This window comes from Leptonychotes weddellii, chromosome 16 (assembly GCF_054177405.1).
Source record: "Leptonychotes weddellii isolate Sample4059 chromosome 16, ASM5417740v2, whole genome shotgun sequence".
In the NCBI taxonomy this organism is placed as follows: domain Eukaryota; kingdom Metazoa; phylum Chordata; class Mammalia; order Carnivora; family Phocidae; genus Leptonychotes; species Leptonychotes weddellii.
Window position 1 is genome coordinate 58,114 of NC_138384.1, and position 27,814 is coordinate 85,927.

Below are 27,814 nucleotides of genomic sequence, written 5' to 3' on the forward strand. Positions count from 1 at the left end.
ATAAATAATTCCTACTGTTTAATGGCAAATAAAATAAATAAGAATACTATATATGCATATATTGTGGTAACAGCTCAGTGAACATCAGGTACATAAAAGGGTAAAATTGAAAGGATACACAGATGGGCGCCTGGGTAGCTCAGTTGGTTGAGCGACTGCCTTCGGCTCAGGTCATGATCCTGGAGTCCCGGGATCGAGTTCCGCATCGGGCTCCCTGCTTAGCGGGAGTCTGCTTCTCCCTCTCCCGCTCCCCCCTCGTGCTCTCTCTGTCTCTCTCACTCTCTCTCTCAAATAAATAAATAAAATCTTTAAAAAAAAAAAAAGAAAAAGAAATGATACACAGAAAATTAAAAATACGGATGCCTGGGTGACTCAGTCGTTAAGCGTCTGCCTTCAGCTCAGGTCATGATCCCAGGGTCCTGGGATTGAGGCCCGCGTCGTCGGGCTCCTTGCTCAGCGGGGAGCCTGCTTCTCCCTCTCCCTCCGCTGCTCCCCTTGCTTGTGCTCTCTCTCTTGCTCTCTCTCTCTGTCAAATAAATAAAATCTTTTAAAAAAAGAAAATTAAAAATAGTTTTTATATCAGAAAATCATTTCCTTCCAAATTCCTATCACCCTATTAAAAAATTTTCAATGTAGCTATATTGCTTTTTTTCTTAATACGTACTGCATTTGTTTTTTTTTATTATGTTATTATATCAATCACCATACATTACATCATTAGTTTTTGAATATGTACTGCATTTGATAGCTTTGGAGCTGATGAGAATTATGGAAATGGAAGAAGGCATATCCTGGTTTGGACAGAAGTGCAGGAGCAGACTGAGGAGAGATGGATAAGGAGACAGTGGGCGGCGAAAGAGGTTCATAAAGGCAAACACCCAGAGACAACTTGGAACAACACCCACCAGTCCCATCCCGACCCAGGACTAGGCCAAGGCCTTGCTCACCTGCTCCTTGCTCATGTCCTCCGGAGCAAGCCCATCAACAATCGGGGTACCTTTGGTTTTTCCTTTCTTCCCTTTCTTCTTGGGCGCCTTTGATTAAAGAAGAGATGATTGGGTAAGGAAGGCAGGCTCTGTCTAAAGACATCACCATCTGGCTGGCTCTGATTAACCCCCGGGGCACACTGGGACAGGAGGACCTATTCTGGTTCCTGTCTCCTATTGCTCACTGTGTCATGCCCCACCTGGAGCACATCACCGTGCCCTAAGGCTTCCCACCCATAACCACGCACAAAGAAAAGCAAGCACAAATCTTCCTCTTCAGAAGAGAACATTTTCTCCCTCAGAAAGGAAGGGGGGGGAACTCGTTCCAAATCCACTCCTTGGTATGTGGCAGAGACCTCCTGGATATGAATGCAAAATTTACTTGGCCAGGAAGAACCCCAACAGCACACTGTCAAATGTTACCGTGTTCACAATAATGCTTGTAACCACCATAGCGAAACCTGCAAGAAACTATTGGGTATGTGTAAGGAGAAATGGACCTACAGCAATGGTCAGGGGGGTAACATGAGGCTTCTTTTCTTCCAAATATAAAACTCCTTCCAAGAACCCTGGTCAAGAGCTGAAGCAGACAGCACTCACCATGGGTGCTCTGTAAATGGTTCACCACACAGGAATGGCTCCTAGTGTCACACCTGCTTCTAACAACTTTGACAAGATGAAAGAACCTCCCACCCCCACTCACTTCCCAAGGGCCACTCAAGCAGGTACTGAATTTCCAAATCCCCACCTTCTGCCTTCACTTCTCCCAACTCTGTGACCCATGCTTCTGTGTGTGCATGCATCCCCATGTTTCTGTAACATTTCTGTGTATGCATCTAAATGTCTCTATTAATGTTTCTATATGTGTATGTGTATGTCTATGTGTCTGTTAACATTTTTATGATTACAAAAAAATTTTTACACGGATATCTTAGAAAACATAGAAAAGCAAAAAGAAAATAGGAAAATCACCCATATTCGGACAAGCTAGTGATAAACTTAAGTATTTTGGTGGCCTTTTCCAGTTGATTCTAAAAGACCCACGCACTGAAATCTTCACTCCTAACGTACTGCCGTCTTTCTCATCCCTCTACTCCAAGAAGTCCACCCCATGAGAAGGTCCCACCGGTTCATAACTACTTGGCAACTCACAGCCAAATGCAGGGGCTTGGCATAGCTCCTGGAGAGGGGTCCTCCCCACTAGCTCATACCCCTCCTGCTGCATCTGCCTGGAAAATGAGCTACTGAAAACTCCTCTATCAGAGTGGTGGGGCAGCTGAGGGCCCTGATAGTGAGACAGGGAGGAAGAACTGGCGAGGCAGAGAGCTCCCACCCTGCTCATCTCCATAGAGGCCTGACTCCTCCAAGGCTCTCCAAGGAAAGAGCAGCTCCTGTGCCCTGAGGCTCTGTCCAGGACGCCTCGGGGTAGACGGACCTCTAGCCACTCTGGTACGCCCCAGGCTCTTCACCCCAGAGACTGGAGGTCCTAGGGTATCGCCTGCCCCCGACTGTACTCCAGGCCCCTAACCCTAGGTCCCAAGGATCTGGAGGACTGAGACTTCCTTCCAGATAGGAAATCCTTCTGACCCAGGTTGTCTTCTGGAAAGCGTGCACACCAGACCCTGGATGGGGGGGGGGGGGGGCGCGTTTATGCGCACCCCTGTGAGCACCGGATCCTGGAGAGCCCAGATCTCTCAGCTCCAAGAGGGTGCGGGATCCGCAGCACCCAGTGCTCTCCCCACGAAGACGCCACGAGAGCACCAAGGCCTCAGTGCCAGGAACCCAGAACTCCAGGCCTCCCCATTCTGGGGTCTCAGCGTGCACAGGTCCCGGGGACCCAGGCCTCCCCGTCCAGTCGTCTCTCTGCGCGCAGGGCCGGCTAACCAAGGAGCCCCAGGTCCCCGCGCCTCCTCACCATGGCTCTGGTGGTCGAGACCGGCCGCGGCCTGCAGACAGACGGCTCCCGCCCCGCCGAGGCTGCGCCGTCTCCCGGCAACCGATGGGCGGTCCCGCGCGAAGTCTCGGAGATCCTCGCGAGACTCAGCCGGCCGCGACAGCCCCTCGCAACAGCCCAGGCGAGTTCCTAGCAACGCACACTGGGCGGAACCCGGGGTTGCAGAGTCGGGTAGACTTTTCCGGCAGCCCCGTATCAACCACGCGCTTCATCTCCCCGAAATTCCTAAACGCATTTCGTTGCGGGATTTTGCGTGTGTCCGAGACTAGAACTTAAGCTCCATGAAGGGGGGAGGAACTGTTTTCTCTTACGTCCCGCGCCTACAACAGTACATAGCAGGTGCTCGGCAGAGATGCTTTCGGTGAAGGCCGGAGACAGGGAGCAAAGAAGGATCGGCCACCCAAGGCTCCCAGAAGGTACCCAAACGAGATTCAAGTCTGGGCTGAGATTATGCCCACGGGCCACACCCCACCCTGCCCGCCTTTGAAGATTGCTCCCACCTGCTGTCGGAGTGGGGTTGGAAGATGGCTGGGTTTCTGCAAACCGTCAGAACAAAACGAAAATAGGAGAGAAAAATATTTTCCAGCTAGCTCTGAAGTGTCTCCTTCTCAAACATAGACTGCTCTTCCTGAGGAGGCCTCCTCTGTGGCCCCTGTCCTTACGGACGAGGACATTGAGGACAAACGAGAAGCGTCTGCCAGAAGTTTCCAGACAGGCACTGCAGGAAAAAAGAGAGTTTTGAGGTTCCCTTCCTAACCTTTTGCTCTGAAAACCGCTAGTCATTATATGATTTCGAAAGTGAATTTCACCCTATTACCTATGTGCATCACTCTGTCACCCAGAAAGCTGAGAGTGCCCGTCTTTACACAGTATTTGTCCTCTTTTTTTCTACACCCTCTACATTGGCATCTTCCTAACTAGTGGTTTTGCAGCAGGTCATGTTTTCCCATCTGCTTGGGGATGGAGAAGATTCCAGAATCTTCTCCCCCTGGAGAGTTGCACTGAGGACAGAGTGTGAGTACAGAAGAAGGGCTTAGGTGAGCTTGGATCGGCCAGTCCCACCCAAGGAGGAAAATGCCTCGCTTGTTGGGCTTGCTTAGGCCCCAGCTCACACACAGAGGTAGGGATCTGAGAGCCACAGTGATGACCCTAAGGGGCTTCTGGTTGCCCACCCAAGCCCTGGCTGCTTTGGAGTGGGGCTCGCACAGAGCCTGATTTACTTATAGCTGGCCCAGAGGCCTTTGTGAAGTCTGGTCATGTCACTGTGCCTGGACAGCCAAGAGCCTACGCCTCTGAGCCAGACACCACTGGCCTGATAGGGGCCTCCTCCCGCAATGCCAGGGCCTCCCAGAGGAGGGTTGGCAGGCAAGACAGTGCAGCTGGGTAACACAGAGGGGTAATTATTGTTATTTAACACTGCCCAATATGCTAGGTGCCTCATGCTGATTGGCTTTTTTGCTTTAGAAGTCTGGGATCTCTGAATTAAATAAATGCATTAACATTAATTCCTTCCAGCAAAAAGGGCAAAAGAATAAGAGGGTTAGCTAAGGATAACCAGACAGGGAATTCATTTGTCAAAACCAACAGAGTCACCTAGTTTATCGGTATGGATTGCAGAGATGAACAGTTCAAGGGAGCCCTGGCCAGCAACTCCCTGGGCTCCTGACAGGGCCCACGGTGACCTGTGCTTTTCATATCGTATTTGAGTTCAGATTCTTAGAAAAGAGCCTTTTCTTCACATGTGTGGCTCCAGATACTTTTATTCAGCATCATGCTGTGCAGCTCTGAAGCCCAGATAAATGGCATCTGAGTTTCCAGCAAAATCACAGAGGAAATGTTGATACATACAGACCCACTGATGTTGTCTCATGTCTGGCTCTTCCTAATGCCTGCTTCCTCGGTGGTCAGGTAAACCACCCCGGGCCACAAAATCAACTCGATAGATGCCTGGATGTTAGGACAATAGAGTCCTTAAGAAGACTGAACTCTCTTTATTTATTTATTTTTGGGCTCTCTTTTAGAGATCGATAGTGAAGTGTTTACAAATGAAATTATATAGTGCGTAGGATTTGTTTCAAAACAATCTAGCAGGAGTGCCTGGGTGGCTCAGTTGGTTAGGTGTCCGACTCGATCTCAGCTCAGGTCTTGATCTCAGGGTCATGAGTTCAAGCCCCCTGTTAGACTCCACACTGGGCATGGAGCCTACTCAAAACAAAACAAAAACAATCCAGCAGTGGAGGGAGGTGATTGATAGTAGGGAGGAAAGAAGATCAGCCATGAGTTGGTAACTGTTGAATCTTGGTGATGGGATAATGGGTACATGCAGGTTAATCATGCTATTCTCTCTCCTTTTATTTGAAAATGTTCTTTTTTAAAAAAAAAAAAAAGATTTTATTTATTTATTTGAGAGAGAGAGAGAACGAGAGACAGAGAGCATGAGAGGGAGGAGGGTCAGAGGGAGAAGCAGACTCCCCGCCAAGCAGGGAGCCCGATGCCAGGGACTCGATCCCAGGACTCCAGGATCATGACCTGAGCCGAAGGCAGTCGCCTAACCAACTGAGCCACCCAGGCGCCCTTGAAAATGTTCTTAATGAAAAGTTAAAAATAAATAAACACTGGCCTCTGGAATCAGATCACTTGCTGCTTACCGGCTGGGATGCCTTTGACAAGACCCCCTCTGTATCCACCTATTCATCTCTCAGATGGGGATAATTATTAAACAACTGCTCTTACAGTTACTATGACTACATAACAGGTCACCCCCAAAAAGTAGTGGTTTAATACAGTGGCAATATCTCTCTTGCTCATGAATTTACAACTCAGCCAGGACTCGGTGGGACAGGACACCTCAGCTCCACAGACCACCCCCAGAGGGGTGGCTCAAAGGTGGAGTCTCATGTCTGCCCATTGACTGAGAGACTTGAGTCTGGCCTAATGGCTATTGCCGGCCAGAACACACACAGGTGGCCTCTCAAGTGGCTTGGGCTTCCTCACACAAGGTGGCCAGATTCCAGGGGGGCCTCCTGAGCTGAATCCCCTTATGACCCAACTTCAGAAGTCACATGGCATCATTTCTGCCACACTCTATTGGCCAGAGCCATCACAAGCCTCGCCCAGGTTCAACAGAAGGAGTATCGATGGGGGAGTGTCTTGATGGGAGTGGAAGGTTCTGGAAGTGGAATCAGAAATACTTATCTGACCATTTTGAGAACTACAATCTGTCACCCCAGCTGACTCTGAACAGCCAGTGCCCATCCACTGCCCCAGCTTCCTAGGGCACTGACTGGCTCGCTTATGTCCCCACCACCCACCCTATAATTCAGTTTCTTCCCTGAGAGAACATTCTCTCCCCATTTTGGGGTCGCAAGGAGGCCATGGCTCACAACAATGGCCAGTTCTAGTGGGTCATGAAATCATTTTAGAAGGTTGCAGACTGCAGTTTTTGTTTTCATTTGTTTTGTAAACTAAAGAAAAATGGGAACTATTAGCCAGCCTCGCTGACTGACAATCTTGAAGGCTGTGGGTTCTGTATGACTGGAGTTGGACGGGGCAATGAGTGCCTTGGTTGGCTGAAGCTATGTGGACCACCTGCCTTTGAGATGGTGCCTTTCCTGCAAACACCAAGTTCATACCCACCTCCCTCTTCTGTGGGCCTTTTCCACTCCCAGCCGGGAACAAACTCTTTCTCCCTGATGCTTTTCTTTGGTTTGGTTTGTTTTTATAAAAGTGCAGCCTTTGGGCTTGGATTCAGACCCTTTGGCTTCCAGTGCCTGGCTGTGTAACCTTGGTCAGCTTACCTACCCTCTCTGTACTCAAGTTTCTTCACCTGGAAAACCAGGACACCGTCTTCTTAGGATCTCTGGGGGAATGACTGAGATACTGTGCACAAAGAGCTTGGCACGGGGTCGCGTTCCAGGGACTTGCGTGTCGTTCTCAGCGTGCCCAGACCCTGCCTTCCCTCCCGGGGCCCTCTCTCTGCCCGCTCCCATCTCCCTACCTCCCATCTCCCACCCACGCCCCCATCCGGCCTCGCCATTAAACTCTCGCCCAGCCCCACCCGCAGTGTTCTTCACAGTATTCATCACAATCTGCAATTCTTGGCTTTGGGGCCAAGGGTTTGGGCGCCGCCTTTGCTTCTCCTCTGTGCCTCCTCTCCATTGGCCCGCGAGGCGCCGGCACGTAGCCGGCACCCCATAAATATCTGGGGGTGAACAAATGGACGAAAGTTGGCACGGCTGCAGGAGAAGTGAGCGCGCTGGGGGCGCAGAGGGCGCAAGGGCCGGGCCGAGGATGGGAGGCCGCCGCCGGTTGCGGGTGGGTCCGCAGCTCCGGAGGTCGGTGGGAGAGGTGGTCCGCAGAGCCTGGGCCGGCAGGGGGCGCGCGCGGGGCGGGGCGGGGCCGCACCTGTGCTGCGGGGCTCCGGGGGGAGGATGCTAGGGGGAACCCGGGCCCCGGAGCAGCTGCGCGCCCCGCCCCGCGGGCTCCTCCCTGCCGCCGCGGCCCCCCGGCTGCTGCCCCGATGCGCTGCGCCGCGAGCTGGGGCCGAGTCGCCGCCGCAGCTGCAGGGGCGCCCGGGCTGGGTGACGCCGCCGCCGCCCGCGCCCCTCCCAGACCCCGCCGGCCGCATGGAGACCCCGGAGGGCGCCGGCCCGGGAGGTGAGTGCGGCCCCAAGTCCCCAGGAGTCCCCGAGCTGCGCCTTCCCCCGCAGCCAGCCGCAGCCCCTTCCCCCCTGGCCCACTCGTCGGCCGCTCCCGGGGGCCGCACAAGACCCACCGGTAGCTCCGAGTTGCGCCTGGCCGGAGCCGGAGGAAGCCTGGCCTGCCGCCGGGGGAGCTAGGCCGGGGGCACCTCCCGGGAACGGCCCCCGCTTTAGGCGGGGGGCGCACACATCGCGTCCCCGCCCCCTTGTCCTCTGCGCTTTCAGTCGCCTGGCGCGCTCCTGGGTGGTTGGCCCAGAGTTTCGTGCTGAACCCCAAACCAGCAGAGCAGGGGTCCGGGGGGTCTGGGCATGGGGCGTGTCTGGGCCGCAGTTTGGGGTACAGCTCCGCGAGGCGTGGGGGTCGGCGCTGCCCTTCTGGGCCGCGTATCTGCTTTGTTCGCCGGGGGCTAGGGCAGGGAGGCCGCCGCTGGGATCCTGCAGGGCACCGCGCTGGGATAGGGCCGGGGGCGGGGGGCGTGGGGGGGGAGGAGGGCGTTGCACCCGGCATGGCCTACCGGGGGGGGGGGGGCCTGCCCCACGCTTGCAGGGCTTGTCGGCCAGGGCGAGGCCCAGGGGCGCTCACATCTGGGAGGGCAGGTATGCACGGAAGGAGGCCTCCTCGAAGCCCCTGTCCGCTCTCGGCGACTCTGACGTCTGAGATTCTACCTAGGTCTCCCCTCTTTGGAGTCCGGCTCGGTCAGGGTGGCAGCTGGTGACGGGAGGAAAACTCTAGGAACCCCCACCTCAAGAGTCCTTTTCAGGAAAAGTGTTCGGCGCCATGAGCGCCTCCACCGGCCTGGCTAGGCCCCAGACGCATCATGGGTTTCCTGGAGGTCCCATCCCAGGGAGCCACTCTTGACCACACAGGGACCTGAGGAGGGACCCCAGCCACGTCAGCAATCTCATCTGGAGCCCAAAGGGATGGCTCTCAGGGGGGTGTCCTGAAGCCATGGGCCCACCCACTGCTGTGTCTGCAGTCTGAGTTGGGCAGGTGCAGCCCAGACAGCTGTCTGAGGGCCCTTGTCACCCACCCGGCAAACACCACCCGACACACCCAGAGCTGGTGGGTGTGGGTTTTCTTTGTTTTGTCCCTTGTTTAAGGGATCCAGCTTTTTCTTGCCACTGACAGTCCCAGGACCCCAGGACTTCCCAGAGGCAGCTATGTGGGGACGTGATGGGAAAGGTTTGGAGGGCAAGGGCTGGAGAGCACAGAGCTGTGAGAGATGTGGGCAAAGCAGCTTGGCCCTCAGTTTCCATGTCCACTTCTGTCAGTGGGGACAGAGTCACTTCCCTCGCAAGGCTGTGGGAGCCCTGAGTGAGACAGGGAAGGAAGGCGCTGGGGAGAGGGGCTTCATGATCCTCCAGTTTATGAATCTCACGTACTCATTCCATGCACAGAGATGTATTTATAGGTGCCTACTCTGCAGGAGTCAGGGTGGGAGCAGAGGGGGCCCCACTGGGAGGGCTCACACTCTGTGGAGCCATTTCCTGCCTACACAGTGGCCTGGTGATCCCCTTGCCGTGGGATCTCTCAAGATCACGGGTGGAGGGCTGTGACCATCATTCTCTCAGTTCACGGACTTCTGAAAACTTGATTCTGGAGCACGTGGAACACACAAAAAAGTAGAACAATGTGGTAAAGCTCCGTGTGTCACCTCCCAGCCTGCTCAACCAGACCACCACCAGCCACCCTTCAGTAGTAATTTGTAGCCAATCTCGACATGTTATTTCATCTGTAAGTATTCCTCACAGTGTCTCTAAAAGATAAGGTTTTCATAGAGCATAATGAAAATCCCATTTTTGCACCTAAACGAATTAGCAGTAATTTCTTAATATCAAAGTGTCCAGACATGGAGATGAGAAGGAAGTGCGCTTCTTGAAGGGCCCCAAGTGGGGCCTTTGGTAAACCCAGGTTCTGGACCCACCCAACTCCAAGTCTGTCCGAACGGCCACAGGGAGAGAGAGGCCACGGCCCTGCACTCAGGAGGCTGCGCCTTGGCACGGCCCACCCGGCATCCTCGACGTCCAAGGACAAGGGGCTAGGGAAATAGCGTACAGGGCCCATCTCTGTGACCATCTCTGCCTCCCCACTGCCATTTTGTTGTATATGATATTCATTTATTCACTTCATTAATTTGTTCATCTGTTCATGCAGAGCACCTGCTCGATGCTTAGGTCAAGGCCCAGGGCACACAGCAGGGAACTTAAGATTTGGGCCAAGTTCTCACACAAATGTGCTGGAAAATAGGTCAGCAGCCTAGTGCAAGGTAACCCTATCATATCCACTCACATCAGCCGTCGGTGCTGGGGGCGGAACTGTGGTAACCGTGGTAACTGCAGTCCCCATGGGGCCCTGCTTTGCTGCCTGCACAGGTCAGGGCAGCAGTGGCCCCTGCAGGGGCTTGATGGGGGCTACGCTGAGAATCACGGTGTTGCCACCCCGCAGCCTGGCCCCAGGTGCCCCTGCTCAGCCTGGCACCAAGCAGCCCCACCCCTCGCCTGCTTCTGCGATCACTCCTGTTTCCTACCCCAGGCTGAGCTGTGGGCCTCAGCCATGGACAGGTGATTCCTGCACAGCTGCTCAGAAACTCTGGGGTGGGGTCTTGGGCTTGTTCATTCATTGGACAAACATTTATTGGCTTGTTCATTCACTGGACAAATCATTTACCTACTGTGTGCCAGGACTAAGCCCAGGTCCTAGAGGTCACACTTCTCTCACCTACTGCCAGCCTCTGAGCCTGGTGCCTGGCGCACAGTAGGTGCGCAGCAAATGTTAGTTGATGTCTTAGGTCCTCCTGGATCTGCCCTTCAGTTCCATCCAAAATCAACCTGTTTCCACTGAGGATTTCTTTTATCATAAAATTCACTCTTTTAAAGCATAAGGTTCAGTGCCTTTAGTACATTTACAAAATTGTGCAACCACCACCACCATCTGATTTTAGGATATTTTCATCAACCTGAAAAGCAATCCCATACCCACTAGTAGTCACCCCCCATTCCACACACACCCCAGCTCCTGGAAACCACCAACGGGCTACTGTCTGTCTTTTCTAATCTACTTTTCTACTCTCTGTGGTTTCGCCTGTTCTGGACATTTCACATAAATGTTGCAATGCATGGCCTTTTGTGACCGGCTGCCTGCACTTAACCATAATGTTTTCAAGACTCATCTATGTTGTAGCCTGTGTCGGTGCTTTCTTTTTTATGGCTGAGTAACATCCCCTTGTGTGGATGGACCACATTTTGTTTATCCATCATCCATGATGCCATTGACCACAGATGCTTGGCTCTTTCAGGGATGTTGACACTTGTCAAAATGTGCTTAACAGTGCAACAGTCTAGGCCGTCTGAGACCCCTGAACCCCAGCATCTATAGTGGTGCTTGCCCCTCACCCTGTACTGTCTCAACACCTGTGGACTTTATCCTTCCCACCTAGCCTGCATCTCCTAAAAATGGAGGTAGATGTTGTCCTACTCAGCTCAAAACCCTTTGGCAGCTTCTCCCAGAGTAGCAAAGTCCTGATGACATCTGTGTGATGTGTATCCCCTACCGTGTCCCCCTGCCTCACCTATCACCATGAGCCATGTGCATGGAAGCATCTCACAATTATGACAGCACAGGCCAGCGTGATGTGAGCCCGTCCTACACCCTCAGAGAGAGGGACCAGGTGCTGTACTTCCCCACTCAAGGAAACAAAGCAGGTTCCCGAGCCCCACAGAGTAAAGGCTCCTCAAGGACTCTCGACAGGGATGGATGGAGAGGTTCAAGGCAGGGGCCCCTGCTCACCCCAGCTCAGAGCAGGGTCTGAATTACATCTCTCGTGCCCTCTGGGTGGGAAGGTGTCCTTGCTGGGCTGGGCGGGCCAGGACAGTGGTGGGTGTAACTCTACCCTTCGAGGATACTCAGAAGTCACGTTCCAAATGCAGCAGAGAAGTGGAAACCAGATACCCTGAGCCCCGTCCAGCCTGGCCAGCCCCAAACCCCATGTGATGACATGAATAGCATGGGCAGGTCCCCAGGCCCATCTTCCCTCAGCCACACTTCCCAGGGAGGGTGGTGCCCTCCCAGAGGAGGCCAGGTGTTGCCCAGCCAGCTCTACAGCTGTGAATGGATGGCCTATCTTCCCACTTTGCTGGAGACCCTTTAGACATGGGACCTGCTGGGCAGCATCCTGGCTGCTGACTGCACTGCTGAGGAAAGGCCCACCCGTGGCAGGCAGCTCCCGGTGTTGGGGGCCCAATTGCGCTCTCCTAGACAAGACCCTGGTGCATCACAGAGCACTGCTGAGGGGAGCCAGAGGGCATCTGTTCACTCTATGGGGCCACAATGGGGGCATGGGGGAGCCAAGGGATCCAGCTGCCTCAGGGGACATGCCTAACAGGTTCTTTGGCTGAGTTCGGGGAGTGACAAGGTGAGGCAGCAGGAGGGGGAGATGTGGATGGGCTCTGGAACATTCTGGAGGAACTGGTAGGAAATTTGGATGGAGGGATGTGAGCTAAGAGGTCAAGGTGTTGGCCCAAACAACAGAAGGGTGGGGTTGGTGCTTCTATGGGGCAGGGGTCCATCTCTGAGCGGCAGTCTCTACCAAGCAGATTGCCCCCAGGGCCTACTGCTCTCAACTGAAAGAAAAAAATAATTGTCATATGTAAAAAATGAGCAATTAAATCTTCCAAAAAAATTACATAGAAGAAACCTAGAGAAATATCCCCCAGTCTCTTTTACTATGAAAATAAATCATTATGCGTTCAAACAGAACGTGCATTTTTGTAAGTGCATCCACAGAGGACAGACAGGCAAGCAGGGGCCATTCTGGATCAAAGAGCCCCAAAAGGCAAGGAAATGCAAGTGACATGGGCCGGTTGGTTGGACCTGAAAGTAGAGACAGGTAACAGTGTTGCACACTCCCCTCCTCCTGCACCCAGTGGCCCTTGTCTGGGACCCCAGCCCAAGACTACCCCAGGCAACCCTGGTCGCCGTCCGGAGCCTCAGAGGAGGGCTCAGTGAGCCACGGACTCCCGTCTTCCCCACCGGCATCTCTCCTCCCAGGTAACACCTTCCGTCTTTGTTGCAGAAACCGTTCAGGAGGTGGAGGGACCACAGGCAGCCCTGGGCACCCTGGCCCACGGGGCAGGGGAGAGCTACCGCTCACCCACGGCCGAGGAGGAGGTGGGCATCCCAATACCAGCCCCGGGGCTCCTGCAGGTCACAGAGAGGAGGCGTAAGTACAGCTGACCTGCCCAGCATGTACTCTGGAGGGACGGTGAGCCCCTGGGGGATGGAGGGTCAGGTCCACATCCTGTCCAAACACTCCCCCAGGTGTGTGTGGGGGAGGGGTGCTGCGGCTGGACTCTTACAGCTCGGGCTGTGGCCTTGGCTATACCATCTGCAAAATGGGGGACCCAGAAGGCATTCAGTCTTGAGTGTGGAGAGCCGATGGGGGGATGGGGGTTCTGCCCCATCTTACCCTGACCCCGCAGGGCTCTGCCCAGAGCTCTGGTTCTTCCCCGGGGCTTCGGCGGCGGCAGGGGGAGGGAAGGTGGTCCCTGGGTGGCCAGACTGTGCCCATTATGAGCAGCCCCCTCCGCCCGCCCTGCAGAGCCCCTGAGCAGCGTCTCCTCCCTGGAGGTGCACTTTGACCTCCTGGACCTCACCGAGCTGACCGACATGTCCGACCAGGAGCTGGCCGAGGTCTTTGCTGACTCAGACGACGAGAGCCTGGCCGGTGAATCGCCAGCAGGTGGGCTGGTGTTGGGGCGCGGCGAGTGGTGGGCGGTTCTGGGGCCCCAGCCCATGGAACACGGCTCTCCACAACCCCTATTTTTGAAAATATTTTTCTCACACGTGTGTCAAAATTGGTGCTTGTCACTGCACCATCTCATTCAGTATTTTTGCATTTTACATGTCTACTTGCCCAACATCAAGGAATTTTTCTGTTTTCCTCAATTTTCCTTTCCAAATGCCAACAAAAGGCCAAAGTCATAGTCCCCATCAAAAGCAAAATTTACATGTGAATTTAATCACAAGTTAGGCCAAGCAAAGTGGGGTGGCCTTCATCAGCCCTGGCTCCACAGCTCAGGCCTTAGTTTCCCCTTCGGTTCCTGAGGAAGTGTTGCCCTTGGCCCAAGACGTCAAGGGCCCCAGAAATGGCAAGACCGCCAGTGGGGGTACGGGGACCCAGGGACCAATTCTTCTCTCCCTTCTTACACCTTGTGCAGGTGGGGGTGGGAAGGGGGTGCTCAGATCCCAGCCCTGTAGAGCCTGCACCCTGGGAGGGTAAGGGGCCAGCTGGCTGCTGGGGCCAGGCTCACACCTAGGGTGTGGGTCTCGGCCGCACAGGGACCCTCCTTGGGCATCAAAAAAGCCTTTGCCCGGGCTGCACCCGGACCCACAAGTCCACATTACTGGTGGCCTGGCATCTGTGTTTTCTAAGCATCCAGGGGACCCCAGTGTGTGGCCAGACACACACAGGCCCAGCCCAGTAGCTGCAGGAGTGACCTGACCCCCGTGTTCCCGTCAGGCCTGCACCCACTGCCCCGGACTGGCTGTCTGCGCTCCCCCTCCTGGACACGAACCAGGGCCGAGCAGAACCGAGAGAAGCAACCGCTTGGTGACCCGGAGCGCCAGCCAGCAATTGTGGACACATTTCTCACCGTGGAGAGGCCCAAGGAGGACTAGGCCAGCTGGCCTTGGGGCCAAGGCAGTGCAAATCTGGACAATTCTGACCCCACGGACACTCCGCCCACCCCATGTGGCTCTGGGCCAGGTTCTCGGGGCGCCCCAGCACAAGCACAGCCCAGTGGCCTTACGTCCCCACTCCTTTCCAGTCCCTGATCAGGGACCACAGCACCTGAGGATGAGGTGGGAGTGGCCTAGGCCTCTTGGAAACTTCTGTCTGCAGGACTGGTGCTCTCATCTGCCACAAGATTCCCAAGTGGGTGCGGGGTAAGGGTGAGCGAAGCCGGAGAGAGCTTCTCTGCAAAACCCCCGAGGATCTCAGGGTTCCGGTCTGGGAATGGCTACACCACGCTGCGGCCTATGGGATGCTCTGCTATCCAGCCAAGAATGTGGGTAGGGGAGTCCGTCCTGAACAACGCCACCTTCCTTTCAATCCCATCCTCTTCTTGGCACCAGGACCTCCTCCCCAGGCCCTGAGACCCAGCTCGTCTTAGTTCCTGTGTGACAGCCAGGCCCACCGTCCTCGGCTCAGAACACCAAATATGGCACGACTGCCTCAGACCGTGGGTGGGGGGGAGTGGGCAGGGGGACACACCCCTACAGCCTGTCACGCAAATGCACACAGAGGCATGCACAGTCCTAGGTCTGTGCCCCTGGATGGCGTCCTGGCCTGGGGTAGCGCAGCCCGAGGGGGACTGGGAACATGAGTGGACCCCGGCACGGCCCCCCAGCCCCCGACTTAAGGGCACCAGGCTCAGCTGCTCCCATTGCTGCTTTCTATGACCTAAGGGACTGAAGAGGCTCTGCTCTGACAGCAAGTCCAAGAACAGTTTCAAAATAAATGCGGAAGTTTGCTTCTGGTCCCCAGGCCAACCTGCCCTGACCCATTCCCCTCAAACATTTCTAGGGAAGGAACACCTGCTCTCCTGTAGCCCTGGGCGTGCCGTAGGCCCAGCATGCGCAGCTAGAGGCAAGCTCCCCGCCGAGAAGATCGGCCTCAGAAATGCTGAGGGACGGTGCCTGCTCCCTCTATACGATGAGCCCCAACTCAAGGGATGTTTACCAGGCATCATCCCGAAGTTCACTTAAAATCAAATCCCCTAAGGGCAGCTGCATGCCCCACCCACCCCACCCACCAGGATCATGCTCCCCATCTCCAGCCTTCCTGCTATGGCTTCCTTCCGCAGAGCTTAATATTTACACAAGATCGGATTAAAATCTCATCTCTCCCTAAGGCCCAAGCACGGTCTCTTCCGTTCCAGGTGACACCAACGCTCAGGAGTGCGTATTGGGGGGTGGGGGTGGGGTTGGCTGCTCTAGTCTTCCTCCAGCTGAAGCCACCGGGGGCTCCTCTGGGCTGCTCACGTGGGCCATGTCTCAGGGACAAGTGCCCTGGATTTCTAGGCCTTAGGAAGCGAAGATCCTGTCCCCCACCCCGAGCCCAGGCCCGGAAAAGCACAAGGTGCACTCTGGCAAGTCTTCCCAGCCCAGGCAGGTTCCCAGGAAGCTCCAGGCCCAGAGCAGCAGCTTGTCACAAGAAGGGAGCCAGTAGGTAAGGCCTGTGAGGAGAAGGCCAAGGGTGAGGCCAAAACCCCAATCCTCTGGATTACCCATGAAACAAGGGGCCCAGAAGACAGGCCCTGGGCCCCATGCCAGGCAGTTGTTCCCACTGGGCTCTCTGGAGGGAAGCCTGAGCCTCCCTCATGGAAGATTCCAGGCCAGGTCTCCTCTGTCCCTGGGCCTGTGTAGTGTGTGCCCGGATGGCCCAAACAGGTGAAGGGAAGAGCTGAGCAGACTCAGGGGAGGCGAGCACGAGGGCATCCAAGGCCGCAAACAGCAGGGGTTGGGGTTGCGGAGCACCCAGGTGTGCTGAGAGCATGCCTCGGACTCCGGAGAGGGGCTGTGCCAGGCCTCAAAATGAACAGGTCCCAGGCTCTGGACACCACAGAGCACCCTCCCCTCCGTCAGAGGGAGCCCCGAGACAGGACCCTGGCAGGTCCCCACGCAGCTCAGATAATGAAGGCTAGGTTTAGTGGGGACTTCATTACAGGATGGGCTCTGGAGATGTAAAAAATTCAATAATGGCACGTTTTACAAACAACAAAAGTTGAAAGTGCTTGTCCCAAGTTGGAAATGCTATTTTTGAATCCAGCGGAATTTTTAAACAAGTCCCAGTGTCTGGGAGAGAGCAGAGCAGAGAGCCAAGCAGAGAGCAGAGGTCCTATGAGGCAGCAAGCAGAACCACCCCCTCCCCAGGATGCGCCGAGCACCAGGGGTCCCGGACACTCACCGACCCACCCAAGGGCTGACAGCCCTCTACTGCCGTGATTCTGATACCTCTGGGAGGCAGGCTGCGTGGAGAACAAGCAGGACACTGCCCCTGAGCCCCAGGCCAGTTCTGACCCCAGCTCGCCGGGCCGGGCCGGGCCGGGCCAGGCCCTGGCCATGCTCCAGGACCAACCAGACAACCTACGGCATCAGAGGCCTAGAGCTCATAACCCAGAACTGGCCTTCTTCCGTTTGGCAGTTCCCCAACACGAGGAAGAGCGTTACCAGGGGCAGCGACAACAGGGCTCTCCACATACAACCCAGGGGATCCCAAATCAGTCCAGAGCCCCCTCTGTGATTCTAACAAAAGGGGGTGGCAGGGAACGTGGCTTGCTGGAGAAGGGAATTGAATCCAGACACACCCTCGTCGGCAAAGCCGCCTACCCAGGAACTAGTGCTGCTTTGGCTGAGAAACTGCTTCCCTCGTGCTCACAGCAGTGCCCGGGTGCTGGGGGGGGCAGTGGGAGTGGTTCGGGGCCCCCATGGCTCCATTACCCTCCCCCAACCACACACCTGTGGGAAGTGTTGAGTTTCCTCCAGAACCACTGACAGGCCTTCCACCAACCCAAACAGCTGTTGTAAAAACCTAACACTTTCCCTTGATAACTAGCTTAGATTTCCCTTTTCTTAATTCTGCCACTTGACTAAGCCTTCAGAATTTCTGAACTGAGCCAAAGCCTCCTCTCCTTGGGGAAACTGAAGAGACCAGCACTCACACTTGCCCGTGAGGCGGCTGTACCCACCAAATCCACCCACCACCCACCTCCCTTTGTGGGAGGCCCCTGGAGGTCCAAACTCAAAACCCCACGAGGAAGACACTCGCCCACTGCTCTCCCCGGGGGGCTACTGCCCGGCCCTCTGACTGGGGACCCCGTCCTCTAGGGCTGGGGTCTGACTGCCCAGATCTAAAACACCCGTTTGCTGTTATCATGTTTTAATTTGTTTTCCAGTGATTTTGGAAGCAGCTTTCCTAGCTGGGCTCTCCTGCAGGTGGCGCTTTGCAGTCCCCTCCTCCCGCCCCTCAGGAAGGGACACGTTCTCCTGCAGGCTGCCGGTGCCTTCCACAAACTCCTCATGGGTGGACTTCTCCGCAAAGGGCCGGGGCCCAGCAGCCCCACCATGTCGGCCTCCTCCAGCACCTCCGTCTCCAGCAGCGGCCTGCCCACCTAGAAATCACAGCTGCCTGTCACTCAGCTGCTCCCAGAACAGCAGGCCCTGCCAAGGCAAACCCCAAACCCAACATCCCGTGAGGATGGGAGTGCCCCAAGCCGGGACCCGCCCCACTCACCTTGTCCACCTGCTCTCGGCACCAGGTTAGCACCTCCTCATCTATGGGCTGGGCAGTGGCCTCACTGTGCAGCTTCTCCACCAGCATCTCGCCTTGTTGCGGGGGAAGTCAAAGGACACCTGTCCCAGCTTTTCATTCAGCCCAAACTACACAATCTGGAAGTAAGGAGCTGGGGGTAAGCCTGGAGGGACTCAGCCATGCAGAGCCCCCCACTAGGGTGGCTGCCCTTTACCTGGGCAGAGGTGCTCTGGGTGACCTTCCTCAAGGTCACAGGCACTGACCAGCCCCGGTGGTGATCTGCCCAAAAAACAGCTGCTCAGCCACCCTGCCCCCCACCATCGTGCACATGCGGTCAGAAAGCTGCTCCCGTGTGGACAGACACTGCTCCCTGGGCAAACACGGGGCATAGCCGAGCCCTCTGCCCCAGGGGATGATGGACACCTAGAAGACACAGGCAGGCAGTACTCTGCTCATGCCCCACGCAGAGCTCTTGGCCCCTTCCAGGTCCCACCTATGGAGTATCCCAGACCAGTATGCCCTACTATGACCACTGGTCACAAGGGCGTGGGAGGAGAGGAGACCCCTGGGCCCCACCCAGGAGTAGGTGGGTCCGGGTGGGGTCACCCCAAAGATTAACATGGAAACCACCTCCATCCTATCAGTCCCAAGGAAGTTCTCGAGGAGCCGTCCCATTGGGTCCAAAGCTCAGGAGTGAGGCAGGTTTGACGTCAAACCTCTGCGGTGTCAGGTGGCCGGCATCCAGATCCCACCTGGAACCAACAGCCCTCCTCCGCTACACACCCCTGAACAATCTCTGGAACCCGACTCCTAACCATTACATTCCCTGGGAAGGAGAAGGGCTGCCACTGTGAATGTACCGTGCCCACAAGACCAGAGACCAGTCACCCGGGTAAGGTGAACACTCAGACCGACCTTCAACACAGGGTCAGCATGCTCCAGGACCCAGCGCACCGCGTGTCCAGCCTCACGGCAGGCCACGGTCGCCTTCTCACTGGGCTGCAGGACCTGCGTCTTTTCCTCAAGGCTTACACATCAAATTCCCAGGCCAGTGAGAGGCAGAGGAGAAAAGGACAGCTGGGAAGTGGGTGCCAAATCCCCCCCCTCCACTTGGGGAATGCTGAGGGCTGGTCAGAGCCTCTGCTCAGCGAGTACGGACTCACAGCCCGTCTGCTGCACACACACGGCTCAGGCCGTTTGGTGCCTGTCCCTCCACACCAGGCACTATGCTGCCTTCCGCTCTGCAGACACCTCACCTCCCCAACGGAAAGAACGTGTCCCACCTCATGCACTTGGCATGCAGCAGACGGCTTTAGGACGCCTGTTTCCAGCCAATGTGATCAGCTATCTTCTCTGGCCTGCTCAGTGACCCCAGAAGCATGGAGACCAATGCCTCCTACACCCTAGCTGACAGGTAGTCATCAGCGCACAGAAAAGGCACCAACTCCCACTGGGCCCAGCTTTACAGCTGGTCAGCTCAGCAGAACGGCCAGGACAACCCTCCAGAAGCTGGAGAGACGTCTTGGGCTGCCCGACACTCCACACTTGTCTATGCACGTTGTGCTTCACTAACAAATCAAGACAAAGCAGCACTGTGAACCGGCCACTGGTTCACAGCCGTGAGGGTGACCACGAAGGGCAGCCACTGGCCACCGGGACACCGCCCTGATGTCCATCCCCGGGAAGGCACTCACTCTGGAGAGACCCTAAGCCACTGACCGCAGTTCCCTGAGCTGCTGAACTGGAGCCAGGAGGCCAAGCAGGCATCACTGTGCTAAACCATGCACATCAGCACCCACCCACCTTCAGAGGGCTGTCTTGGCAGCTTCCACAAGGAAGAGCCCACAGAAGCCCCTCCTCCCGTCTGCAATCAGCATCCAAACCAGGGCCTGATCCACTGCCCTGGAGGCCCCATCTCTCTGAGACTCTAAATGTAGCTCCAGACAGAGCATGAAAGCTATTGGCAGATTCCCAAGTCCCAAATTCTGGTTTGGAAAACTGACTATAGTTCCCGTGCGCTGAAGTAAAGCTGGGCCCAAGAGCAGCGCTAGCAGGCCCCCTAGCTCAGCTCCAGTGACCGTCACAGCGGCCAGCTCAAGGTGCTTCTCCAAAACACAAGGACTCAGGTGGCGGCGGCAATCAGCGCCACTTCCCTGCAGACACTAGAAATGTCAGCACCTGACCCGGGGAAGGAAAACCTGTGGACATCAGTCCCTGGGACTGCGCACTATGGGAAGAGCTCGCGGCTACAGAGACCAGAGCCAAACTAGGGAACGGCTTCGTCAGTCACTACTATTTTGGACCAGTTTTTCGATTAAGCAACTTACTGAGATAGTGTAATTTAACATAAAACCCATCATAAGTGTATACTTCAGAAACTTCCAGTAAATTTATCAAGTCATGTGCCTAGTGCCGTAGTTTCAGACACTTCCATCCTCTATATAAGATAACCTGTGCCTGGGGTGGCCGGGTGGCTCAGTCGTTAAGCGTCTGCCTTCAGCTCAGGTCATGACCCCGGGGTCCCTGGATCGAGCCCCACGTCGGGCTCCCCGCTCAGCGGGGAACCTGCTTCTCCCGCTCCTCCCTGCTTGCGTGCGCACACGCTCCTTCTCTCAAATAAATAAATAAATCCTTTAAAAAAAAAAAGATACGCTGTGCCTTCCACTGCCCACCCCAACCAACCACTCTTCTATTTTGTCTCCTTGCAGCTGCCTGTTAGGGACATTTCGTATACATGGAATCACACATGGAATCACACGGCCTTTTGTGTCTGGCTTCTTTCACTTGGCATATTTGGAGGTTCATCCATATTGTATCATGTATCAGTATTTCATTTCTTTTCGTGGCTGAATAATATTCCGTTACGTACACACCTTTTGTTTATCCATTCCTGCACTGATGGACATTTGGCCGTGAACATCCACGTACAAGTCTTTGTGTAGCCACATTTTCAATTCTCTTGGGTAGACACCAATGAGTGGAACTGCTGAGTCATATGGTAACTCTGTATTTTACTTTCTGAAGGACAGCCAAACTGATGTCCACAGCCTGTTTCACACGCCCACCAGCAACATATTAGGGGTCCTGTGTCTCTGTGTCCCTGCCAACTCTTAACTTTTATAGCCATCCTGGTAGGTGTGAAGTGCTATCTCATTGTGGTTCTGATTTGCATTTTCCTAATGAGTAACACGCAGCATTTTTTCACATGCCTTTTGGCCATCTGCATATCTTCTCTGGAAAAATGAATATTCTAACCCTTTGCCCATTTTTAAATTAGGTTCTATGTTCTGGATTCTAGACCCTGATTTATCAGACGCAGGATTTCCAAATACTTTCTTTCACTGTGTACAGTGTCTTTTTATTCGCTCAACAGTGTCCTTTGATACACGAAAGATTTTAATTTGGTAAGTCCGATTAATTTTTTCACCTGTTGCTTGTGCTTCTGGTGTCATATTTAAGGAACCACTGCCAAGACCAAAATCATGAAGATTTGGTCTCCCATGGTTCTTGTAAGCGCTTTACAGTTCTAGCTCTTACATTCAGGTCTTTTATCCATTTTGAGTTAACTCAAAAAGTGCAAGGGTCCAATTTCATTCTTTTGTATGTGGATATCTCACTGTCCCAATACTTTCTGTTGAAGGAACTGTCCTTCCCCCATTGAATGGTCTTTACACCCTTGACAAAAATCAACTCAGCAAAGATGTACGGGCTTCCATCTGCAATCTGCGTTCTTGAATTTTGTTCTACTGGTCTATGTTTATCCTTGTGTCAGTGGCCATGTTCTGTTTATTGGCCTGTGTGGCAAGTTCTGAAATAGGAACACGTGAGTCCTCCAACTCGTTCTCCGTTTATGAGGCTCTCTTGGCTATTCGGGCCCCTTGCAGTTCCATGTGAATTTTAAGATCAGCTTTTCCATTTCTGGCTTTAGTAACTATACAAATGCTCTGCTCCTGTATATCTCCTTCCCTCCACACCTTTATGTCGTTACTATCAAAGACTACAGCTTTCTACATTACATACCCATTAACAGAAATTGTAATTATTGTTTTATACACTTGCCTTTAAAAATCGCATAGGGAGGGGCGCCTAGGTGGCTCAGTCATTAAGCGTCTGCCTTCGGCCCAGGTCATGATCCCGGGGGTCCTGGGATCGAGCCCCGCATCAGGCTCCCTGCTCCGCGGGAAGCCTGCTTCCCCCCTCTCCCACTTCCCCTGCTTGTGTTTCCCTGAACAGTTACTTGTACCAATGTTAACTTCTTCCTATGGCTTCAAGTTCTGGGCTGGCATCCTTCCATTTCAGTCTGGAAGACTCTCTTTAGCATTCCTTGTAGGGCAGGTCTAAACATATCGAACTACCTTACCTTTTCAGTATCTGGGGATGTCCCCATTTCCCCTTCATTCTTGAAGGGCAGTTTTGCCAGATGCAGAATTCTTTGTTAACAGATTTTTCTTTCAGGACCTCAAACTCGTCACCCCATTGCTTTCTGGCCTCCGGAGTTTCTAATGAGCAATCGGTTGTTAGTCTCACTGAAGATCCTTTGTACACTGTGTCCTTTCTCTCTTGCTGGTTTCAAGAGTCTCTCTTTCTTTGGCTTTAGCAGTTAGATTATAATGAGGGTCTGGGTGGATCTTAGAGTTTATCCCTACCTGAAATTCACTGAACTTCTTGGAAATGTAGATTCATGTCTTTTATCCAATTTGGGAAGTTCTGAACCATTACCTCTTCATATCTTCTCTCTGCCCCTTGCCCTGTCTTTTCTCCCTCTGGGCCTGTCATACTATGTATGTTGACGGTGCCCCAAGTGGCCCTACATTCTGCTCATTTTCCACTCTTTCTTCCTTCTGCTCCGCAGACTGGGTAATGTCATTAGGCCTATCTCCAAGTTCGCTGATTTTTCCTCTTCTCACATCTGCTAATGGGCCACTCCAGTAAACTTTTCATTTCAGTTACAGTACTTTTCTGCTCTAGAACTTCTGTTGGGTTACTTTTGATAATTTTTATTTCCTGACTAACATTCTCTTTGTTGAGACAAACAGTTACTCTGGTCCCCTTTGGCTCTTTGGGGATGCACACTTAGGACAGCTGACATTAAGTCTTTGTTCTAGTAAGCCTGATGTCTGTGCTACCTTGGGGATGGTTTCTGTCCATTTTCTCCTGTAAATAAACCATACTTACTGTTTCTTTGTATACTCTGTAATTTTTTGTTGACTCATTAGCCAAGTTTTAAAATGAACTTTTCTCTTTCACTTTCATTACTACATTCTAGTGCAAAGAATGAGCAAAAATGCTAAAAGGGAACTTTACACGTCAGGTTCCCAAGGAATACCAGGTTTAAAATGTCTGGATCGCCCGCACACACGGAGGGGAGGGCTGGACAGTAAAAGTGCCACAGTCAGCGCTTGGTTCTGTGGCTCCTGAGAAGGTGTCAGAAGTTCTTTTACTCCAAGAATCCCACACGCCCCCTTCTGTGTGTGAGGACAGACAGACCATTCTCTATCCCTGCAACGCTGACCTTCACAAAGCCTGTGTCTGCCTCTCCGGGACAGCGGGATCCAGGTGATCAGCCTGAGACAGGAGGGCAGCTCCATGAGGTGGCCTCCTAGGGACCCTGGGAGGCTGAGGCTGGGGAGTTCCGGGTGATCCCGCCGAGTCATCCTGACGGCTGATGGGCAGCCTCTAATGCTAACCTGGGAAGAACAGAGCCTGGGAGGCCTACTCTAGTTTCTTATCTTTGGTGTGTAAGCGGACATGGGAGACACAGAGGGAGAGAGCAGAAAGCACGTTCTTCGCAGGAAACAGACCAGGCCCTTCATGTGCCAGGCGGATGGGGTGAGAATGCCTCACTCATCACCCTGTCGCCGACAAATGTACATTCCCACGTGTGACCTGACCTCGGCCCTGGCCCGGCAGGGGGCAGGACACCGGGGAGACAAGGCTCCACAGCACAATGTCCCAGGGATGGCAGGAGCTCCTCACAGTCATCATGACACTTCCAAAGGGCTGCTGAGTAGGGGATAACCTGGGAGGGAAGCCCCCTGGAAAAGCCCTAAACTCCCAGTGTCTAAACCACCCTGGTAGGGCAATGAGTTTCCTAGTACAGGACCTTGGGTTTTAATTACAAAGAAAAGAGAAAAGCAAAGGAAGCTCCCGTGTTGGGAGCTCAAGCCCAAGACTATAAAATGCAGCACAGCTCAGTTCAGTGGGCCTGTCCTCAGACATCAGTTAGGTCTCTGCAGCGAAAACTTACCAAGTCTAAACAAATGGGTACAAATCAGCTTTGGGGCTCATCACCTCTGAGGCCTTTAATTTGTCTCAACAGATTCAAAGTTCTAAAGAAAAAGGTGGACACTTGCCAGGACTGAAGAGCACCACAGAAACCACCCGCCAATCACACATGCCCCCCACCCCCACCCCCGCCCCACAGGCAAGAGGCCCGGCCTGGCCAACACTCACCCGTGAAGCCCAAAGTGAGCACCATGAGCTTTCTTGCCAGGGCATCCTTATAGAGGCTCCTGTCCAGCTTCAGTGGGCGCAGGTGGACCCTGAAGACGGAGGACCTGCCTGTGACGTCAGGGGCGCCTAACAGAGAGAGAGACATGAAGACATGGCAGGGTCACCTGCAACCACTTTGCAAGGACAGCCTGGGGCTCCAGGCAGCATCCCTGCCGTGTCCATGCTTCACACTGTTATTCGACCAGGCGGCAATGACACAAATATCCCAAAGCTCACATACACTCAGCTCTTGAATGCAGTAAAACACCTTCCTGATTGTGCTGCCTTTGACCAACATCAAAGCCGTTCCCAGCGCTGGGACCCGACGGTGAGCAAGACAAGGACCGCCCTGGGCAGCAGGGGAAGTCCACACAGGATGGACACTTTCTCACAAATGGAAAGGGCCAACTGCGTCAGTGCCCCAGCCACCTGCCGAGGTCTCCATCCAGCCGGCCCTGCTGGACTCCCAGGGCCCAGGGAGCTGGACTGGTCCAGGGCGGGCCGGGCTGTGGAGAACAGGGATGCCCAACAGAGGAAATGCTGGTGCTCCCCCCCGCTTTCCCCCTGAATGTTTTCTCCCATCAGTCCTCTGAGACATCAGAACAGATTCATAATCTAATGAGAATGACTGCTGGACGCTAAGTATGATGGAAGATTCTGGAAATGCTTTGGTCTGTGCAGAAAGAAAATAACACAGCAGGTCTAACTGTTCATCCTCCCAAGATCTGCTTACAAGGCAGCCCTCAGCTGACTCTGGGACCTGAGGTTGGGGAGGGGCTCCCCCTATGCCTAAACTGTTTGTGCAAACAGTGGTTTATGCTGAGCACCTGCCTTCCTCCTGGGAGGCTGGGATGTTGGTACATACCGGGCACAGATGCCACGTGACCAGCCCCTGCTGAAAATCCTGGTCAGCCACAATGCCACGTGTCATCACAGCTCCAGGCCAGGGAAATCAGCACCTCCTGCCCCTCCTCAGGGAGGCTGCAGCCGGCTTCCCTGGGCTGTGCCCTTCCCTGCGCGGATCTTGTCCTGTGTCTGTCATCAGCACAGTCGTAGGTACGACCACACATGAGGTCCTGGGAGTCCTCCTAGTAAATCACCAAACCCAGGGTACTCCTGGCAATCCCAAAATGAAGGTCAAAACTTGCCACAGGCCCAATGAAAGCTTCTCCAAATCTGAAGAGTGGCGTCAACACCCAGACGCTTCCAGTGACGCCTCAGCAGGCCTGACAAGCTACCAGACACCCTCGGTGGAATCACTTGGGAGGAAAGATATTTCTGTCCACGAGGCAGGCCTGTGCACCTGTGAGATTCTGGGTCAGCGAAGGCGGCAGGAGAGAGGCTCAGAGGAAGCAGCAGAGGCTCCATCCACACCATCCTTGGGTGCCAAGGCCTATGTGAGGAGGGGCAGGGGAGTCCCCATCTAGCCCGTTCACCTCCCCAGGGGGCCTTCACCCCGCATCCCTGCTAACCCCTCCTGCTGGTGGGGCACCGGCGGGTGCACTGGCCCCTCATCCTATCGGCGACTCCTCGGGGCCGATGTTGATCTAACATAGCTTTCTCCATTAAGTCTGCTGGAAAGCAGCCTTCCTAAAAACCTAATCATCAGGGATTCTCGCCGAGGAGTTTCCAGAAACAAAAGCTGAAGGAGGGTCATGTGGTGTCTGGTGGTGCTGACTGGACAAGCCTGCTCTCAGCAGCTGTCACTGGTGAGCATCCGCTCACCACCCATCTCCACAAGCATCTGGTTCAGTGTGTTCTCCTGCTCGCTCTGGCCTCCAAAGTGCCCTGGGTCTCGCTTCCTGCCAACTGCATCAATCTCATCAATAAATAAGACACAAGGAGAGTTTTTTCGAGCCACTGCAAACATGTCATGAACCTGAAATAGGAATCCACATAGAGAGTTGGTTTTGCTACTGGTATGAAAACAAAAATGAGTGTTTGTTAACCCAAGTCTCTCCTCTGGAACCCTACCCTTATCTGGTATCCGTGGCAAGCTCTGTGCTTACTGCCAGGGGTCCACACAAAACCTGGGGCTGTCCGACTCAAGGACAAGCATCCACCTACCCTTGCTGGCCCAACGCTGACAAACATTTCCAGAAACTCTGACCCATTCACGGTGATGAAGGCACACTGGCCTCCCCTGCAGTCACTTTGGCAAGAAGCATTTTGCCAGTACCAGGAGGAGCAGTGAGCATGGCTCCCTGAAACAGAAAGGTGATGCCTGGTTCTTCAAGGGGACAGATGGAACCCAAAGAGAGTCCCATTTTCTATTTAAAAAGGTGACTTCTAGGCATCACTACCAAGATGATGCACCACTCATAGTCTGAGATTTTCCTTTTAATATTTTCTGCTTAGAAAATTAATGCATGCTCACCATAAAAAGTTCAAACACTACAGATACATGAAAGCTCATCCAGCTAAGCAGGTTATGTCTTCACAAAAGCTCCCAGGGGCAGGGCTTGCTGGATCAAAGGGTCTGAATGTTTATTTTAAGTTACTGTCAAACTGCTCTACAAAAGAGTGACACCGTTTCCCACTCCCACCAGGAAGAACAAGAGCCCAACCCCTCAGATCTGAGGCCACAGCGAGTCTCTCCAGCTTCACAGCTAGCTGGTCTCAACAACAGAAACGCTGACTCATGCACTTCAGCCACTGCCCGGCCCATCTGTGGACCTCTCTGTGACCTGCCTTTTCCTATGCTGACTTAAGGTGCTGTTGTTTTTTTTTTAAGACTTTACTTATTTGACAGAGGGAGACACAGCGAGAGAGGGAACACAAGCAGGGGGAGAGAGGGAGAAGCACGCTTCCCGCTGAGCAGGGAGCCCGATTCGGGGCTCGATCCCAGGACCCTGGGATCATAACCTGAGCCGAAGGCAGACGCCTAACGACTGAGCCACCCAGGCGCCCCTGACTTAAGATTTAAAATCACCAACTCACACTCTGGTAACACACCTCGGTGTTCATTTTAGGGATTACCATTATGCCTGAAAACTGAAAAGAGATTTAAAGCAGGGAGCTTCTATTGCTCCATCTCTAGTCAAGGCCGCAGGTTAGTATCTGATTACCTCAAAGGGGACCATAAGGATTTTTTTAAGTCTTTAAGAACAAAAACAAAATACTCACAAAAAGGTAGGGGAGAGGGAGTCACGGAACTCAAACCCACAACAAGGTGTTGGACCCCATGTCCCCATGAACGTGGATTAGGGATTCACAGTCCACTGTGATCCATCTCCACCCGTCGTGGAACCACATGCACAGCCGATTCTTCTGGAAGAGGAAGCACACGTGCTCATATCTACTGTAGGTCGTTTTAGGAAGTCACTGAACTTCACACCCAGGAGGAGCTGAAAAGCCATGTGGGCCCTGACA

At 54.1% G+C, this 27,814-nt stretch overlaps 2 protein-coding genes, 1 long non-coding RNA gene and 1 pseudogene across 4 annotated transcripts in view; 1 reads left to right on the forward strand and 3 right to left on the reverse strand.

Annotated features, from left to right (window-relative positions):
- Nucleotides 1-27,814, reverse strand: part of LOC115938364 (dynein regulatory complex subunit 4) — a 47,098-nt gene that overhangs the window by 6,183 nt on the left and 13,101 nt on the right. Inside the window, exon 3 of the mRNA XM_081807594.1 lies at nt 948-1,034. Coding sequence (XP_081663720.1) covers nt 948-1,034 — 87 coding nt within the window. The remainder of the gene's footprint in view (nt 1-947; nt 1,035-27,814) is intronic.
- DBNDD1 (dysbindin domain containing 1) lies at nt 7,477-15,183 on the forward strand. Its single transcript, XM_006750671.3, has 4 exons — nt 7,477-7,596; nt 12,713-12,859; nt 13,238-13,378; nt 14,159-15,183. The coding sequence occupies exons 1-4, from the start codon at nt 7,566-7,568 to the stop codon at nt 14,314-14,316; spliced, it is 477 nt and encodes a 158-aa protein (XP_006750734.1). The 5' UTR covers nt 7,477-7,565; the 3' UTR covers nt 14,317-15,183.
- LOC102735741 (mitochondrial inner membrane m-AAA protease component AFG3L1-like) lies at nt 17,562-18,069 on the reverse strand (annotated as a pseudogene). Its single transcript, XR_014141033.1, has 2 exons — nt 17,933-18,069; nt 17,562-17,810 (listed from the first exon to the last, which is right to left on the reverse strand). The product of XR_014141033.1 is annotated as a mitochondrial inner membrane m-AAA protease component AFG3L1-like (transcript).
- LOC115938365 (uncharacterized) lies at nt 18,077-27,561 on the reverse strand. Its single transcript, XR_014140723.1, has 3 exons — nt 25,308-27,561; nt 24,404-24,529; nt 18,077-18,087 (listed from the first exon to the last, which is right to left on the reverse strand). It is a non-coding gene; the product is annotated as an uncharacterized LOC115938365 (long non-coding RNA).